The following is a 19901-nucleotide window of genomic DNA, read 5'->3' on the forward strand; positions in this document are numbered from 1 at the left end:
CATCAGGGCAAGAGTTCTCCCATGCAATGGTGGTGGGCAATAAAAACACCAGCATAATATGGCAAATCTGATATTATCAGCCTTGTTGCCTAGTCAATGGGATAAGTTCCCTCTCTCCATTCACAGTTAGGATAATAAGAGAACTTAGAATTTCTCCACTGATATTCTTTCTACAACAACTAAAACTTTTTTTAACAAAATCTCTCTGTAAAATGTAAGACTTAGACTACGCAGTGCTATGATGTCATTATGTTCATTACATGATCCCTGATTGTCATGGACTATGCCATGAAGAAGCCCTTTCAAGTTAAAATAAAATGAGACAGCAGCAGTAATTCAACAAATAAATGTTGCAAATAAGGTGCAAAAAAATGCATAAAGTAACTGAAGGGAAGGTGCGCAGTTTGCCAGATTCTTTTAACTTACTGAAAGGGCACTTTTTACATTGAAAAATGAGCCTCATGAAAATACAGCATAGCGTTATATGAAGCTCTGCAAGTCACCACAGCCTTCCCAACATTTAAGCACTCACAGAGTGCTTGGATATGGGGACATAACTCTGTGGGCAGACAAAATACTGGGAAGCAAAAGAAGAACACAGGCAACAAAAAATTTACTTGTCTCAGGCAGGCTTACTGAGATAGAGCTCAAGATCCCCAGTGAAAACTGGAAAATCAGGCCACCACTGACCCAGCTAGAAAGCTACTGTACTTATCAATGTTAGCTTACAAAATTGAAAACCAGAGACTCAGAGCGACGTAGGGACTCATTTACAATGGTGTTAATGTGCTATTGCAATGAACTTCCTGTTAATATCACAATGCTATAGATTGACACACTTCATTCGGAATTTTCATTAAGCATGCAACAAAACTGATTTCGTACTCGGTGGAAAGTTAAATCATACAGGCATACCTGTCATAAGTCAACAACTTTGTAGGTTACTATCTTAGTAACTGATATGACGTATGCTTCCAGTTTTAAAGGTTTAAACATTAAACCAAATGCCAAGCATATTTTAATACAAAAAGCATACTCTTGTAATGAGCCAAATAACTCGAGTCATTGGGAAGATTAGGGATAACAGGCAGTTACTTCACAGCCAATCGCCATAACACCTTGCTAAACACTTTCATTTTCCTTGTGACAAAGTCTAGCACACACTCTTCTTCATTAAATTAAATAACAGGAAGGAAGGGAGAGGGAAAGTCTGCTAACAAATTAGAGCGTTGTAGGAGTGGTAGAAAATATCCAAAGAAAAATGTATAACCTGAGAGAGTTGGATAAACATAGTTTCAAGTTTGGTTGAAAACAATCTTCAAACTGTATCCACTCCAATTGTATTTGCACTGTTGAAAAGGAAATGGCACAGAGTTTAGCTTTGGCTCTTCTGTAAACTAACAAAGGACACATACTGCCAGGTCGAAGAAGAGTGCTGATGTTTTTGATTTTTTTAAAAAAAAGCAATTTAAGAAACCTGTTAACTCCAGTGACATTACTAGAAAACAATCAAATGCTGAAACACCCACCAAGTTGCACTTTTTCCTGTATTGGTTACACACATTGTCTTCCGACATAAAACAGCTAAAAACTCCTCATTTCTGCTGGGGAGGGGGAAATCAGCAAGAAGACACAGTAATACAAAACAGCTTGCTAGAAGAAATGTAAACTAAAAGGACTTACACCGAGGCCCAGCCTGCCAAGTTAATCCAATTCTAGGGCGACTGTAAACAACTTGTACTGCTGGAACATGAAATGATTCACATTACGGACACCGTCAGAGAATGACAGCAATATGATTAAGTATTCTGCAAAGGCTGGAAACGAGGCAGATGACTGCTCCAGTAAGCAGCACACTTGCAGCCACCAACTGTTTTGACTACAGACACAAAACACCATCACTAACCAGGTTTCACACCCTACCAGTTAGACAATAGAACTTTTAAAACAGCTTAAAAAAGAGAAAGTCAACCACAGGCATTATACTGTAAAAGGAAAAATACTCTGCACATTAATAAAGTTTTTGTTGGTGGCAAATCTCAAGGTGACTAAGTAGGGATGGCAGTAAACCTACCCCCCAATTACCATGGCATTTTGCATTTTGAAAACACTGCTCAGGACTACCACACAATTAGGTACCATCTGTGCACAATGTGGCTTAGCACTGGCCGCAACTCTGGTCACACAAAGACAGCTATCTTGTCTGTTGTTCAATTAGTCAAGAGACCATTATTTCTTTTTCTACTGTCAAAAGTTTATTCACTGCATCAGTGTTTCTCAAGCTTGGGTGACCAGCTGTTGTTGAACTACAACTCCCATCGTCCCTGACCACTGGTCCTGCTAGCTAGGGATGATGGGAGTTGTGGTCCAACAACAGCAGGGGACCCAAGTTTGAGAAACACTGCTGAGGCTGATGGGAGTCCAAAAACACCTGTAAGGCCACAAGTTACTTGTCCCTGCTACTATTGTGACTGGCACCAGCTCTTTAAGGTCTCAAAGAGAGGCTTTCCCCTACCTTATTACCCAAGTTTCATTTATACCGAATTAATCTATAATATTTTGCAGGCAAAACATGTGCTCTACCCACTGAAATATGGTTCCTGAGTCTAGAGAATAAAATACTTGGCAAAATACAGCCAAATAATCCATTTGTGTGTTTTATGTAAACAGAAGAGTATCATAATGCATTCTAAAAAAACCAGTATATTACAAATGGTGACTATAGTCATTTATACCAATAAAACCTGGTTCTGTTTTAACAGTGTATGCTTTATCATTTCCCCCAATAACTACAGTTCCATAAACCAAACATGAGGAGCATCAGTGCATTAAAAAAAAATTCTATGAATTTATAAGAGCTTGGGAGAATGCACCTGAGCTGGAACTGGGAGATTTGGCTACCAGACCCAGGTCCAACCCACTGGACCACTTGTTGGGCAACAGATGAGTGACCCCAAACTCTGAAAGGAAAGCCATGTTCCCAACAGTCCAAAGCACGCTCAAATGTTTCTGCACATGCACTGTGGGTTTTTTTGCGAGGCTCCACTCCTCTCCTTGCACTGGTTTGCTCTTGAAGTTCCCCCAGTTTGCTTGCATGGAGCTTCATAAACCACCATTGGATTCCCCACTTCAACAGGCAATTAGAAGAAGCAGAGTCTATTAGCCGAATACAGGCAACTTTCCCCTTCACTCCCACTTGATAAATTTCTACCTCCCACATACCTTTCTCCTAAATATTTTGCCAAAGCTCAAATTCAAACTTAACTGCTACTTTTAACAAAAAGCACAAGAATGTGAAAAGCAACTTTATCCCCACCGCCCTCAAAGTAAGTTGCAGTACTGCTTTCAACAGAAGCAAAAGTTCTCAACATGTGGCGGTGTCAGTAGCTGCTCTTTGTAGCTTGCTTTGTAATGATTTGACAACGGAAACTACAGAAATGGCTTGAGACTGAAGGGTTGAAATTAAGGGGTGGCATCTAACCTTACACAGAACAGACCCACTGAAATCACTCTCCTTCCCAAAGCCTAGTTGTGCTTTCCCAGCTTTGGGAAGGAGGTGGGAGGGCCTCGGACCCTGCCAGAGCCTTGTGCCTCCTTTCCAAAGGCTGACACTTCGCTTAGCTGGCTTTGGGAAAGCAGGGCAAGGGCTAGGGTGTGTGTGTGTCAAATTCTGGCCTTGCTCCCCCACCCCGCCCCCTGCACACATGCACAATGTGGCCCGCGGGGTCCATGTTGATCTAAAAAAGATGGGTCACCCTGCTCCAGATCACTTTCAAAAAGTATGGAATAAGCATAGCCAGGAGGAAAAGCTTGGAAAGGAGGAGTTTGTATGGAGGGGGAGCAGCGAGCGGGGCAAGGGTTAAGCACCACCTTCTCCCACAGATTCTCCCCCGTCATGTCACCTACATTAGTCAGCAGACATGGCAAAGGAACGCGACCTGCCAAGGTAATATACAATCCGTTACTCAGCTTCCTCCGGACAATTGTGTGCAGCCTGCACACAAACAAGCAATCGAATTAGCCCAGAATTCTCCTGACCGTATTTGTTACTCATCACCGATAAAGCTCCGGTTGCACCTCACAAGTGGGCACTGCCAACTAACTACAGAAGGAGAGACAGTGCTTATCTCTAATTTGGTAAAAGAAAATAAACAGGGCTCAACAGAATATTCCAGGCGGAAGGAGAACGCCAGCCTGCGACAGCCGCTCGTGTAACAGAAAAACCAACTCCCTTGAATAACAACTAATAATAAATTAAATATACATTGCTCCTCTTGGGAAAGCCGTCAGGCGATTATCAAGCGTGGAGCAATAGATCTATTATTGGATATATTTTTGTTCACATATGACATGCTATGAGATAAATCTGCTTCAGATCTTATTCCGTTTAGGGAGGGGGCAAGGAGGGGAGAGAGGAAAGCTGAAATCTGTTTCTACACCTTACTGACCAACACTGTTGGATGAGATTCATACAGTTCTGGAACGTTTGTTCTCATTTGCTCTGCTACTTTCTCCCCCCTCCCCCCCGCCTTGTTTAAAGCAGTGCTTGTGAACCAAGAAAGACAACAGTGCAGGTTAAAATTTGAATCCAATTTTAAAAGTGTTCTAGGACACCAGTTAATTTGTGTGCTAAACTTCCAAGTGAGATGGCAAGAATTACACCTGCAGAAAAGAAAGCGTTTGACTGCAGCTTTCTACTGTTAAAGCCTCCTCCTTCAGATTCCAGAAGAGGCCAATAGTTGCAAGGGCCAAATACAGTATGTAATGATATGAGCTCCCTCTGCTGGCTATGTATATGCAAGCAGCTGAGAAGCTATGAAAATCTGAGTGTTCCAATAGAACTCTTTTCAAATGACAGGGACAAAAAGCTAAATTAAGTTATTGCCACATTGGGAAAATAGATAGCTTTTTCCTCCTGTTCCTGTGCTGAAATTGCTGAATAAACCCACAGGCCGTGCAAAAATACAAAATTGAATGTAACAGTGGTCAGAGTTCCTTAGCAACGGTGTGAATAATTTCAATCCACACACTGTTTTGCAGGCACACATATTTGGAAAGACATTCCTCAGCCTCACCACTCCCCTCATATCTCTAGCATGCTATACAACTTTCTTAAAAGAAAAGAAAAATAGCTGAAAGGCGTGAAAGGAAGACATCCCATGCTGGACACCAGCATCATCCCAAGGTGCCGATGAAAGATTCAGCCACAACATAATAGCAAGCAAACACCTGTAAGAGATTTACAGCCATGCCTATTTGACCTATGGTTTGAAGAAGCACCTTAACACTGTGCGTTTTGAATTTCTTCCCCCATTCTAAAAAAAAAAAATTCTAACTCTTATCTACACCTCATTCCCAGACCTCTTGGTGAGACAACAAGTCACAAAATATTATGGCGGTTTACTGTACTGTGAGAATTATAATAAAAGAGGGTTGTTGTTTTTCTGATGACACACACCTACTATGATTCACGACTGGGAACGTTATGATCCGTATGCTAGACAGAGAAATAGAGATTAAACACAGTTTTAAAGGATAATATTCTTTTCAAAGGGGCCACAAAGTCACATGTTAGACCAGCTTATTTCACACTGTAAGACAGGCCCTAGTTCTTTGTCAATAAGATCAGTCGGTGTTGTGGCCTACGGTGCCTTCAGTTTTTACGCAAGAGGTAGCTGTTATTTAAAGCAGCCAAAAAAGTGATTCTAACAAGTGCGTAAATATGTAGGAAGCTTTCAGATGCTGAAAATAAAGCGAGGCTGTTGATTAGCTGTGCACTTTCAAATAAAGGGCAGCTTAAAGAAGCAAACTGTTTAGCCACAAAAGTTATCTGAAGTCTTTCCCTCTACTTACACAGGCAATCTGTAAATTTAGCACAATGGAATATGCTGCTCCATCTCGCTCTCTCACACCCACCCACACCCAGGACTGTACCTCCAGATCAACATAAACAGGGTTGGCACTCAAAGCCAATGGCTAGTATGAACTCCAATATTTAAATAGAGTATTTTTGCTGTGCCCATTCACTTGCATCATGCTACCTTTTCATACGACTTGAATACCAATTTGTAGGGCCAGTGGGGGGTAGAGAGATTCAAGGTGGGAATCTTATTTGTTTACAGTTGGCACTTGTTCATTCTAATGCAATACTCTTTTCGGCAGGGTAGATCAACATAATTTTACACCAGAACCTAAGTATGTTGATTGAAAGCAAATCTCGCTAATTTGAAAGGGAATGGTCTGCTGAATAAGGATGCTTTAAGGTAGGAACTTCCCACAGTCCTGGTCTGCTGCTTTTGTGATGAAGTGCAGAACACACTTGCAAGAACTGCAAACAGCAGGTACCTTTCTTCAGGAAGCTTGTGGAATTCAACTTCTGCCACATGCACACCACACATTTAAAGCATACAGTAAACCCACAATTTATGCACACTGAACTCGTGTCCATTCAGCTTTACACAAGTGGCAAAAATAAAAATGAGAAGGGGGGGAGGGGGAGGGGGAAAGGTTCAGGGGAAGATTACTTTGGCCATCCCACCCGCCATTGAACCCAATGGGTTTTGACTATACAAAATTTTGGCTTTAATAATAATAATAATTATTATTATTATTATTTATTTAGTTATACCCTGCCCACCCCAGCCAAGACCGGGCTCAGGGCAGCTAACACTGAATATAAATACAGTAAAAACATTTTTTAAAAAACAAAAAAACCAGCTGATTCAAATATAAGTTAGAATACAGTTTAAAATGCATCTTAAAATGCAGCCTCGTTTTAGTGGTTGCCTATAGATCAAAGCCATAAGGGGAGAAAACGTCAATTATTCACCGGGGCCAACTATCCATGCTGGTCCTACATGGGCCAGCAAAAAGAGCCGAGGAAAAATTATATACAAATCCCATATAAGGGTTCCATCAAAAATAAATAAATGAGAGGGGAGGGGGTTAGACTGAGTCCAGCCCAAAGGCCAGGCAGAACAGCTCCGTCTTGCAGGCCCTGCAGAAAGATGTCAAATCCCGCAGGGCCCGGATCTCCTGCAGTAGGGCATTCCACCAGGCCGGGGCCGGGGCCAGAGCTGAAAAGGCCCTGGCCCTGGTTGAGGCCAATCTAACCTCCTTGGGGTTTGGGACTTCAAAAGTGTTGTTATTTATGGACCTTAAGGTCCTCCGCGGGGCATACCAGGAGAGGTGGTCCCATAGGTACGAGAGCCCTAGGCAAGATCCTCTGGAATCTTGCGGGCTTACTGTATTTAGTTAACAGAGCTAGCTTACAGAACCCTTAGCAATCTACAGCTCCCAGAACTATTTGTGTGTGTGTGTGCATGCTTGAAATGTGTTAACGCTATAAATGCGTTATATGTAGGGCTGCCTCTGAAGACAATTTGGAAACTTCAGCTAGTGCAGAATTCAGCAGCCAAGTTTGCTCACTGGAGCAATACCGGTATTACACTGATCCTAGTCCGACTGCACTGGCTACCAATTAGTTTCTGGGTCCAATTCAAAGTGCTGGTTTTGACCTATAAAGCCTTAAATGGCTCAGGACTCTGCAATACCTCAAGGACTGCCTCTTTCCATATGAACCCTGAGATCAACTTCTGAAACTCTTCTTCGTGCCTCGAGAGGTTTGGAAGGTGGCAAAATGAAAACAGGCCTTCTCTGCAGGGGCTCCCCGTCTGTGGAATGCTCACCTGGCACCTTCATAATACACCTTTGGGCACCAGGCAAAAATGTTCCTTTTTAACCAGGCCTTTGGTTGATTTCACTGACAAATCCTACGCCCTTTTAAAACGTGGGGTTTTTTGGGGGGTGGGGTTATTAGGTTGTTTTTATTTTGATTATATATTTTGTGGTGTTATATTTTGATTTTGTTCTGTGAACTGCCCTGAGACCTCCAGGTATAGGGCGGTATAAAAATTTAAGGAGGAGGAGGAGGAGAAGGAGAAGGAGAAGGAGAAGGAGAAGAAGAAGAAGAAGAAGAAGAAGAAATGCATACAGCCATGGTGGACTAGCAGGTCTGTATCAGTCCTGTATTCATTGTGATGTGGACTGGTGGGAGCTAGCATAGGGAACAGTCCCTGACATTTCAAGGAACAGAGGCAGCCCAGCTATAAAGCAAGGGAAGGCTGGTTATGGCCCAGTTCACACAGTCCTCATGCTGCACAGATGCTATGAACAGTGGGGGGGGGGGGACAGGACTGTGTCCACCCTTCCCACTTCATAGATTCCCAGGTTGCATGTAGCATGCTGACTGCAACATCTGGACCCATGTGCAATGAGTTCTACATACCCCCTTTGCAAATGTTGAATAGTTTCTGCCTAGTAAGAAAGTAATCCAAACTTGGCCATTGAAGAGACAGACAGCAGAGTGGGAAACAGGCAATTCTGATCCATGGGCATAAATATTTGTTTCAATGGTGGCTACACAGGGATAATACCTCATGTCTGTAGGCTGTCCCCGGTGTTAATTAGTGGCAGCAATCAACAGAATGTGATTTCCTGGCCAGTCAAAGATTAATCAACTGGGACCCTCTTTATCCCAAGTGTCGAACTCACAGCAAGCTCATGGGAGAATCTGCTCCTCTTTCTAGCTTCAACCTTGTGGCTAGGAAGGAGAGGCAGAAAATCAGAGGCTCGCTCTGCCTCTGCACCTTCTCTAATCTTGGCATGTACCATGTGTGCAGAGCAAGCCAATGCACATCCACCTTTACCCCTTCATCTCACAGGTGCATGGACCTGCTCTGCTTTTGTGCCCTACAAACACTCAGAGCAGCCCCCAGGCATGGAAGTAAAAAATGCAAGGTGGAGGAGGAAGCTTCTCACTAACCCCTGTAGCTTGGAAGTAAGAAGCATTTGACTTTTGCCTGTAGCTCCAGGTCCAGAGACTAAGCTCACTCAACAGAACCCGTCTCCCTTCTTGCCATGCCAAAGGGATGAGCGAGATTAAAAATGTAAGAAGAGCCTGCTGGATCAGGCCAGCGGCCCATCCACTCCAGCATCCTGTTCTCACGGCAGCCTAAGGAAGCCTGCAAGGGGGACCTGAGGGCAACAACTCTCTCTCTCTCTCCTCCTGTGGTTTCCAGCAGCTGGTATTCAGAAGCACACTGCCTCCAAGAATGAAAACAAAGCACAGCCATTAAGGCAGGCATCCCCAAACTGCGGCCCTCCAGATGTTTTGGCCTACAACTCCCATGATCCCTAGCTAACAGGACCAGTGGTCAGGGATGATGGGAATTGTAGTCCAAAACATCTGGAGGGCCGAAGTTTGGGGATGCCTGCATTAAGGTTTTCAGCTATGGATAGCCTTATTCTCCATTAAATGGGCCATCCTAGTTGGTGGCCATTGCAACATCTCATGAAAGCGAATTCCATAGTTCAACTTGGCACTGTGCAAAGAAGGGCTTTCCTTCATCTGTCCTGACTTTTCCAGCATGCAGTTTCATTGGGTGCCCCTGAGTTCTGGTGTTTTAGGAGAGGGAGAAAAACTTTCTCCAAGCCAAGGATTATTTTAGGCATCTCTATCATGACTCCTCTCCTCACCTTTTCTCTAAACTAAAAAGCCCCCAAATGTTACAACCATAAATCATTCTTGGAGAGCAGACCCACAGAGAAACAGGAAGAGGCTGGCGCTCCTTGCCTGGTCTTCTCTCCTAGCCAGCAAGTGTGTTTGTGCTGCAACAGCTGTTGGGCCTGTGTATCATCCGATTGCAGTGTTTGCGCTGTTTGTAGTGGGGGTTAGTGTTTTAACTGCTGGCTGAGTGAGAGGCAAGGGGAGGAGAGTAGCTAGTGGATTTAACATCTACCTCTGAAAGTGTGGGGTGCCTATTAGCACTGGGCCTTAGTTTACTGTTCTGTGGTCCATGAATGGTGGCATCAACAACTTTTCTGTCCAGATTTTCACTTTTTTAAATATGGCAACCCTAGGTAATGCTCCTGAGTGGAGTGGCAGTTGTGAGTCTGCTACAATTCCAGTGGTGGTAGGGAGGGGAAAGCATGACTGGAGTTGGGGGGCTTTGTTCTTTGTTCCAGCCCTTTCACTCCACCAGAACTCTCTGTGGGATGTGAAACACAGAGCAGTCAAATACAACATTCCTAGAGTGGACATAAAAAAAGGGGATGTCTGGACCAGCCAGTTGGAAGTTCATGTTTCCTCCTGGGCTGGGACAGACTTCATCTGTATGTGACCAAAGGTGGGTGTGGCCTCACCTGTGCAGGTAACAAAATACCTCAGGGGAGGCAGACATCTCTCTCTCTCTGACTCCATTCCTTGAAGAATATCTTCTTAGCCTGAGATGCTCTCTTGGCTCCCAGCCAAGAGAGGAAAAAGGAACTACTGTATATTCCTGCGTATAAGACTACCTTTTAACCCAGGAAAATCTTCTCAAAAATCGGGGGTCGTCTTATATGCCGGGCGGTATTTCTTATATGGCAAATATATCCCGAACTCTATATTTTAACTGGAAAAGTTGGGGTCGTCTTATACACCCAGTCGTCTTATACGCTGGAATATACTGTATCTCCTTATGGGATAGATTCCAGGTGTATATTATTTGTAACCTAAGTCTGCCTTCTGGGATCCTTTTGTGAGTAAACTATACAAGACTGTCGTGGTCTATCTTTTTATGAGGGAATAAAGGGGAATTACCAAGGGAACCTACGGTATTTTAGAGGCTTATACAAACCTAGCAAAGACATTATCCGCTGTACAAGTTTAAAAAGGGGAATGTTACTCTGGTAAATTGTAGAACATGTGAACACAAGTTGGGAAGGATATAACTTAACAATATAACCTCTCCTACCTCCCTGAACATTCACACACTCTCTGGTAGCATATCCACTGAGCCCTCTGATCTGGTGGTTCTGTTGTTGAATCACAAATCAGTCCACAACGGACTTGACTGCGGGTGAGCGGACTGATTTGCCTTGTATTACTGAGACTTGGGTGAGTGAGCTGGGTGGGCCTGACCTTACCCATACTGCACCAGGCTAGACTGGGGGGTGGGTGTCAAGGTGGGGATGCTGGTGTTATCTACAAGAACGCCATCTCCTCTTGACCTTGGAATGGGCTTGGGTCTGCCTTTGGTATTGAGCCGGAGAGAAACATCAGGGATGCTGCTGCTCTACTGACTTCCTTGCAACCCTGAACCAGGCTGGCTGAGGTAGTCTCTGTTGGAGGACCCTAAAACAATAATCCTGGGTGACTTCAATGTCCACACAGAGGCTGCTGTCGGGCCAGGCGAAGACTTCATGGCCTCCATGACAACCATGGGTTTTTCTCAGATGGTCAGCAGTCCCACACACCAGGCAAGGCACACTCTTGATGTGATCTTTGCCCCAAGTGATACAAGAATGGACTGAAGATAGGGGGACTGCGATGCACTCCCTTGTCATGGTCCGACCATTACCTGGTTAAGATTGGACTAATAGTGGCAATTCCTCCCTGTAAGGCTGGAGAGCCCATTTGAGAGGGTGGGATTCCCTCAAAGACTGATGGAACCTGGTGTGTTACTGAATACTCTCGTGGGAGTTAGCACAGGGAATAGTCCCTGACATTTAAAGGAACACAGGCAGCAAGGGAAGGCTGATTATGGCAAGATGAAATGGGCAGTTAACATGATCATTCCTGAGCGTCCTCCTCGGTGTTTGGGAGCCCAAGCATCCCTTCGGTACTCTGAGGATTTCCAGACAATCTGGACGAGGACCAGAGCACAAGTGGCGCAAATCTCATTCTGCAGCAGACCTAACACTGGTCAGTACACATAACCGTGCCTACCATGTGGCAGTATTCCTTTAGGCACCTGTGGAAAGCCTGCACAGATGTTTAGAAGGTTTGTAGGAGTTTAAAATTGTTTTAGTCTATTTTATTGCACTTTTATCCTTCTGTATGTTTTAATTTTTTGTCATTTTGTCATTTTTCTTGGCTTTATCTTTTTCGTAAACTGCCCTGAGGTTTATTTTCTACCATCAAGCGGTACATAAATTTAATGAAATAATAAACAAACCCTGACGAGCGGGAAGGGAAGTGCCACTTGGATTTTCTCTCCTAGGCAACAGAATTTTTTGGTCCAGCTTTGATGAGCATCAAACACGCATCTGCCATCCCACCCTTTAAAAAAAGTGTTTTCTGTGCGTTTGGGGCTCCAACCTCAGCAAGGTAAGTGAATTTCAAGTGGTTTAACAAGATGAGAAGTTCAGCTTAAAAAAGGGGGAGGAGGAAGTTAACTGCTAATGTACCATTTCTTTTGGGACATGTACACCGAGCCCGTAATCCAGGAACAAAAGTTTTCACTTACCGCAGTGTGACTGGAAAACCTGTGGCTTGACTACCTGATTGCAGATATTGCACACTACTAGATAGAAATCATCATGAGCTGGATAATGGCCAAATAAGTGCATATCTGTGGGAAAGTTAAAAATATATATATACAAGTATTAGAAGTTGTCCTTTAAAAAAAAATTTTTTTAAAAAGAAAAAGTTACAATTCCACCATACTGTATTTTAAAAATACACTCAGGGGGAAAATAAAATATCAGTATGACTACAAAGAAGAGAATCTTAGGAATACAGCTTTTCTATATATATATATACACACACACTGTATGTGTGTGTGTGTGTACACACACACACACACACACACACACACAGTGGTGCCTCGCTAGACGAATTTAATTCGTTCCACGGGTCTTTTCTTATAACGAAAAATTCGTCTAGCGAATCCCATAGGAATGCATTGAAATTTTTTTGAATTTTTTTTGCCCATAGGAATGCATTAATTGAATTTCAATGCATTCCTATGGGAAACCGCGATTCGCTAGACAAATTTTTCGTAAAACGAATTTGTCTAGCGAGGCAACCTCTGCTAGAAAAAACCTTTCGTTAAGCGGAAATTTCGTTAAGCAGGGCACCACTATATATATATATATATATACCGTGTTTCTCATATTATAAGACATGTCTTATATTTATTTTTTCCTCAAAAAAACACACTATGGCTTATTTTCAAGGGATGTCTTATTTTTTCCCCCCTCCTCCTCCTGCCACGGCCGGCATCGCTGCTGCGCCTATCACTATGTCTTATTTTCGGGGTATGGCTTATATTCCTTGAATGCTTAAAAATCCTGCTATGGCTTATTTTATGGGTATGTCTTAAAATATGAGAAACAGGGTATATATATATATATATATATATATATATATATATATATATATATATATATGGGACCCAGGTGGCGCTGTGGTTAAACCACTGAGCCTAGGGCTTGCTGATCAGAAGGTCGGCGGTTCGAATCCCTGTGACGGGGTGAGCTCCCGGTGCCCGGTCCCAGCTCCTGCCAACCTAGCAGTTCGAAAGCAAGTCAAAATGCAAGTAGATAAATAGGAACCGCTACAGCGGGAAGGTAAACGGCGTTTCCATGTGCTGCTCTGGTTTGCCAGAAGCGGCTTTGTCATGCTGGCCACATGACCTGGAAGCTATACGCCGGCTCCCTCGGCCAATAATGCGAGATGAGCGCGCAACCCCAGAGTCGGTCACGACTGGACCTAATGGTCAGGGGTCACTTTACCTTTATATATATATATATATATATATATATATATATATATATATATATACACACACACACACACACACACACACACACACACACACACACAACATGTTCAATTACTGTGACTATCAAAGGTAACTGGCATTCAAGTAAAAGAAGAACCAATGCAAATATTCACCAACCCCCTCCAAAAAAAGAAAGAATCACATTTCTGAAGTTATTTCAAGAAGGAAGCTTACCCAAAGTTATAGTCATATAAAGTTTGGCTCCTGACTTAATCTTAAAAGAGTCAGGAACTAGTGACAAGGCAAGGCAGAAAGGGGAACAGGAAAAATCTCCCCTGGTTGTGTTGGTAGTCACGGGAAATGTCAATGCTGATTACCAGTCCTCAAGCAGTATTCCCAAGGATGTATCCTACACAACGCACACTGAAATGAACTCCTGGCCATTGTTTACACACACACACAAGCTGCTGAGGTGCAGCCTTCACTTTTCTCATTAAATTTTACAACCTAGGGGTGAGGTATAGAAATGATTGGCATAGAATTTTCCATCAACAACAAACCTGGGAGAGCTCTTCAGTTAATTAGGAAGCAATCAGCAGGGGGGAAAAATGACTAGTTTAGTCCGCCCTCGGACTTCTACATTCAAATACGAGTCATGGTGTCAACACAGAGAGCAGTGATGGTGTGTCTGTGCGGAAGTGACCGTGCCACCCCCTAAATGCCACTTAAAGTACTTGCAATCTCACTGCCCCAGTCTCTTTTAAAAATATATACATACAGTACATGCAGCAGCATACCTATGAGGCATTCTCTTTCACTCTCAAAGAAAGAGGATGATTCAACTTAAAATGCAATGGTCAATAACTGCCAACATGAGGACTAGCAGCACTGCTTTTCACTAATAAGTATAAAAAGCTCACTGTCTGCAAATACCGTATTTACCCGATTGTAATGTGTCATGGAATGGGATGCGCACCTCAGTTTTCAGAACCTTGAAACCAAAAAAAGTATTTGCTGGCAAATGTAAATGTGCCATCAAATCTAATGCACACCTAATTTGGCCAAAAAAGGTGAGCATTAGATTCGAGTAAACACAATATTCTGAATTCAAAGGCTTCCTTCCTCTACAGGAGGAGGGCTCTTTCAGCCAGAGGAAAGGAACCTCGGGGGGGGGGGGGGGGGGGGTCCCGACCCTTTGCATTTATCAGTCAACCTCCAGTGACTTCAATTAGTGACCTAACAGGTTCTCAGATAACGGGCAATTCTTAACTCTCACATGCTAATAGGCTTGCAGCGAACATCAGCCACCGTCCGAAATATCCCAAACATTTTCTAAAAAGCCTGAACTACCAACTCCACCCATTCTTCAGTGATTATGAGGTCAGTCATTCTCCTGCCACAATTTCAACTTCCTTTCTTCCTTTTAAAGCTTTAATTTTAAGCAATCAGTATTTGGATTAACCCTTGTTGAAATGAATGGTAAAGCGGAACTACTGAATGGTTAGACTAACTGGGAGTCCATTTATCCCCAGCAACACCTTAAAAGGGGGGGTTATTCTGTGCATGATGTCAATGAGGTGCACACCATCCTGTATCAGATACACTACTTGTACTACTTCCAAAGTCCTGCTCTTGGCTCCTAAAGCAGCCCTCTGCATCTTACATACGAGAAAAAAGAATTTTGTCAATTTCTTCTGACAATTTTATTACAAATGCCACTAGCTTTTAATTCAAGTTGTCAAACGGAAGACCATAAAACCCCCAGCACACTAGATTTAAGAGTGGAAGAAGTTGCAATGTTAGATGCTAACACATTCAAGGTGCAACGCAGAGAAAACGCTGTGTGCCTACCATTCACCGAAAATAAAGCAACCGAGCCTAGAGCACATAATTGTGCACTTGAATTCTACAGACCACAACAAAATTTAGACACCCAACGTCCCCTAGACTGCACCCAGTCCAATTAGATGATGCAATTCAACAGCCTTTATAAAGATTCACTAAAGAGGATTACAGGTTTGAAGTTTTAAAAATCACAGAGGGACTGCACCAATGATTGCTACCACAGCCAAACACATACTTAACGAGGTGGTGGAACTTTTTCATAAGAAATCACTTTTCAGACTGAAAGGTATGAAATTTCACCTCAATAATGTGCAATTTGGGGGGAAACGGCAAAGAACCCGACAGTGTTGAAAATAAAATATGTAGGAGGGCATTGGCAGTGTTACTATCCTAACTGCAGTCAAAATATTTAGAGCTAATGCACTTAAAACCACTTCATTCCCCTCCCCCATTTGTTGCCTTCTTTTTGGTCCTCTGAGAACTATCACGATAGCTTACAAGATAAGTTCCTAAATTCTTTCTATGGCACTAAGGGACAGAACCAGAAACTCTTCTGCCTGCTTTCATTTTTTGCTTTGTATATATGTACTTAAAGCCTAGATTTGTTTCTGTGATATTGAAGGTATTCCATGTTTGCTAAACTGTCTATTGTTGTCATTTTGAATTTACATGTTCTGTATTTTGTATGTTCGCACTTCTAATGTTCTCCATTTTAATGTTTTGGATATTTGCTGTAAGCCGCTTTGGGCATAGCTTGCTGTGGTATCCTTCTGGAGCAGCTGTCCGAGTTCAGAGTAGATGGCACCACTTTGTGGTGGTTCCTTTCCTACTTGGATGGTTGTTTTCAAAGGGTGAAGGTTGGGGAGTGATATTTGGGTCCATGGAGCCTTCAGTGCGAGTGAAGCACAGGTAACAAAGAATAACATTCCATGCCCTAGGTCAGGCATCCCCAAACTCGGCCCTCCAGATGTTTTGGGACTACAACTCCCATCATCCCTAGCTAACAGGACCAGTGGTCAGGGATGATGGGAATTGTAGTCCCAAAACACCTGGAGGGCCAAGTTTGGGGATGCCTGCCCTAGGTAGTGAGACACTGGAGGTTGTTGCCGTTGGTAGGCAGTTGTGGCTTCTCTTGCCATCTATCCTGGTTCTTGACAAAACAAAACAAAATCTTTTCCTCTCTTGACTGAAGGGAAGTTGTGTGAGCTATGTGGAGGTCTCTTCCCAGGGTTGGTGTTTGGGCAATATATTAAATGCCTATTTCCTTCCCTTTCTGTGTTCAAACACAGTACTTATGAGCCGGGTGTCCTTCACGTCCAGCCAACATGATAGGTGCCCATGATAGTTAGGCACAGATGGATGCTTTGGAACATGTCTGCTCTAGCTCCATTCTGTGCCTTTTGGAGCAGTTTTCGCCCTCCTGTTCTGGGCTGGAAAAACAAAGGATATGGTGGACATTATGCTGACATAGGGGTGGCATCTCTCTCCCTGTACTGGGGTACAAGGATTGCTCTGCCGATTAAGCTCAAAGGCAAATTCATCTTATCTTCTCAAATGATTTTATTACCCCAAACAAGCTAGTTTACCAGTGGGACTCCGCATCCCATTCAACTTGGCCTCTCTTCAGCAGCATAGTCCCAATTCAGATTCCTAGGGAGAAAAATGGGAATCTAGGCTCCAAGCCACTCTTGAAATTTTCATTATCCCTCGCCCAGCACTAAAAGCTCACTAACAGAAGAACAAATTAACTGCCACCATTCAGTTCTGTAATTTGGTTAAAGTAAGCTCATAAAAAGGAGGTAAAAAAGAAATAGTGGGTCTTCAAAGTTAACTCTTTAGAAAGGTAAGATACTTAATTAGTTTTCCCCTCCTCCTTTGGAGCGCAATCACAGATGGTGTATAAAACTACTGGCAATATTTCCTCTCCCCCAGGAAAAAAAAACCCATAATTGCACAACTATAGCAGATCAAATACCGGTACATTCATTTTGTTTCCTGGTTTGTTTGTTTGCTTGCTTGCTTGCTTGCAAGAGAGCTTGTTTTAATGTTCTCTCATAGCTGACTCAGAATAGATACAGTATTTAGATTTCCAAATCATTCATTGGCATTTTAAGTGAGGATATTTGAACAACATCACAATAATTGTTTTCGATAAAATGGTGATCGTCCCAAATGTAACTAGAAATGATTTGTGGTTTGAAGTTATACATATGTCCTCTGTGTACTCTCTTATGTAAATATGTAGATATATTTATCCATACAAACACACACACTTCCAAGGAGAAGACAATTTAAAGACCTAGCCTGCCAGTATGGATTTTACACAATAGAGTTGAATCACACTACTCCAGTTCACAGAAAAAAATATTCGGGACTAACAAGAATTCAAAGACTGGAACTATGCAATCCTATCATTACCCTTTGAATAAGATCAAGATGTTCCAAGTGAATTATACCAATTTAGCTGTATGACTCTTTCACAGGAATCACACTCTTGTGTCCCCACAATGGAACACATGCCTAGAATGGAGCAACAATCTCCAAGTAAACAACTCAGAAATCACTAAAAATGTGACATACTGGCCCTGCAAGTTCATTAATCACACTCTTGTGTCCCCACAATGGAACACATGCCTAGAATGGAGCAACAATCTCCAAGTAAACAACTCAGAAATCACTAAAAATGTGACATACTGGCCCTGCAAGTTCATTAATCTTAGAAGTTATCCTGATTTCATTTAGTGGGGGTAATGGCAAATGTAAAGTCAGGGGTGTGTGCTTTCAGTGGGTAGAGGAGTGCTCAAACAAACAGGTTTAATGAGGAAAGATAATACAGTTTGACACCTGCAGAAAACGCTGTGGTTCTAAGTAGTAACAAGGCAACATTTGGCTTTCGGACAAATACATCCCCTTTGGGTGAAAGCAAACATGGGAAGCACAGACAAATATTGCTGAGAGGATAGCGCTAAAGCAGATAACAAAATAAATCCAGCAAGTCATTAAGGGAGTTCCTTGGCAAAGCTTTAAAACTTCTTTAGAAATTGTGCCAAGAATTGTGAATTGCTTTCACATAAACACTCTCTCTCTCTCTCTCTCTCTCTCTCTCTCTCTCTCTCTCTCTCTGTGTGTGTGTGTGTGTGTGTGTGTGTGTGTCTGTGGAGAGAGAGAGAGAGAGAGAGAGAGAGAGAGAGAGAATCAAACAAAAGCAGCAAAATTCAGCTGTTTGGAAAAGCACCGGGATGGGGGATATTCCCAGACAATTCCTCTATGGGTGAGAAAGGAATCCCAATTTTGCCAATGAACTCTGCAAGATGCAGCCAATCATGGCTCTCCAACAAGTGCATTTCTGTAATACATGTCGAAACAAAATAAAAAAATTCCTTCCAGCAGCACCTTAAAGACCAACTAAGTTTTTTATTATGGTATGAGCTTTCTTCTTCAGATACACTGCAATAGAAGTCCCCAGACGCTTACATGTAGAGAAAGGGTGGGGAGGGGTCAATCACCCATTTCCACCACCCTTCTGAGTGATACCCCTCCCCACCCTTTCTCTACATATAAGCGTCTGGGGACTTCTATTGCAGTGTATCTGAAGAAGTGTGCATGCACACAAAAGCTCATACCAAAATAAAAAAACTTAGTTGGTCTTTAAGGTGCTGCTGGAAGGAATTTTTTTATTTTGTTTCGACTACGTCAGACCAACACGGCTACCTACATGTAATACTGTACATGTGTTTGCCATTTTCACAAGTTTATATAATTTTCAATTGAGTACCTAAAAAATAACGTAATGTATAAAGTGATCCTAGGATCAAGTAGGAAAATGTTCCCACCACTTAAAAAGCTGCATATGTTTTACAAGCTGAGCTTTTTACAGATTGAGCACAAAATTATTTATTTTATTTATTTCATAAAATTTATGCACCACTTGGTTGTTAAAAAAAACCCACCTCAAATCGGTTTACAAAAAGATAGCAATATAATCAAGAAAAATTAACAACCACACTTTAAAACAAAGTTAAAATACTAAAACAGATTTTAAAAATTACCTGAAATGCATCTGATCAATGGGAGAGGGGGAAGCCAGAAGGCAAGGAATCCAACTAGCTTACTGACATCCCCTTAGATTGCCCACAATTATGAGAAGCAAAAGATGGATTCAGGGGCCTGATAACCTCATAAGTTTCAGGCTTTGAGGTGGAAGGGACTGCAAAAGCACAAGCCTGGAGAAGCGAAGGTTAAGGGGTGATATGATAGCCATGTTCAAATACATAAAAGGATGTCATATAGAAGAGGGTGAAAGGTTGTTTTCTGCTGCTCCAGAGAAGCGGACACAGAGCATTGGATTCAAGCTACAAGAAAGAAGATTCTACCTAAACATTAAGAAGAACTTCCTGACAGTAAGAGCTGTTCGACAGTGGAATTTGCTGCCAAGGAGTGTGGTGGAGTCTCCTTCTTTGGAGGTCTTTAAGCGGAGACTTGACAGCCATCTGTCAGGAATGCTTT

At 42.6% G+C, this 19901-nt stretch overlaps 1 protein-coding gene across 1 annotated transcript in view; it reads right to left on the minus strand.

Moving 5' to 3' along the window:
- Window positions 1-19901, minus strand: part of ATXN7L1 (ataxin 7 like 1) — a 64476-nt gene that overhangs the window by 21833 nt on the left and 22742 nt on the right. Inside the window, 1 exon segment of the mRNA XM_088676682.1 lies at window positions 12291-12395. Within this exon segment, the coding sequence (XP_088532808.1) occupies window positions 12291-12395 (105 nt within the window).

The sequence above is a fragment of the Zootoca vivipara genome, chromosome 9 (assembly GCF_965207765.1).
Source record: "Zootoca vivipara chromosome 9, rZooViv2.hap1.1, whole genome shotgun sequence".
Classification (NCBI taxonomy): Eukaryota; Metazoa; Chordata; class Lepidosauria; order Squamata; family Lacertidae; genus Zootoca; species Zootoca vivipara.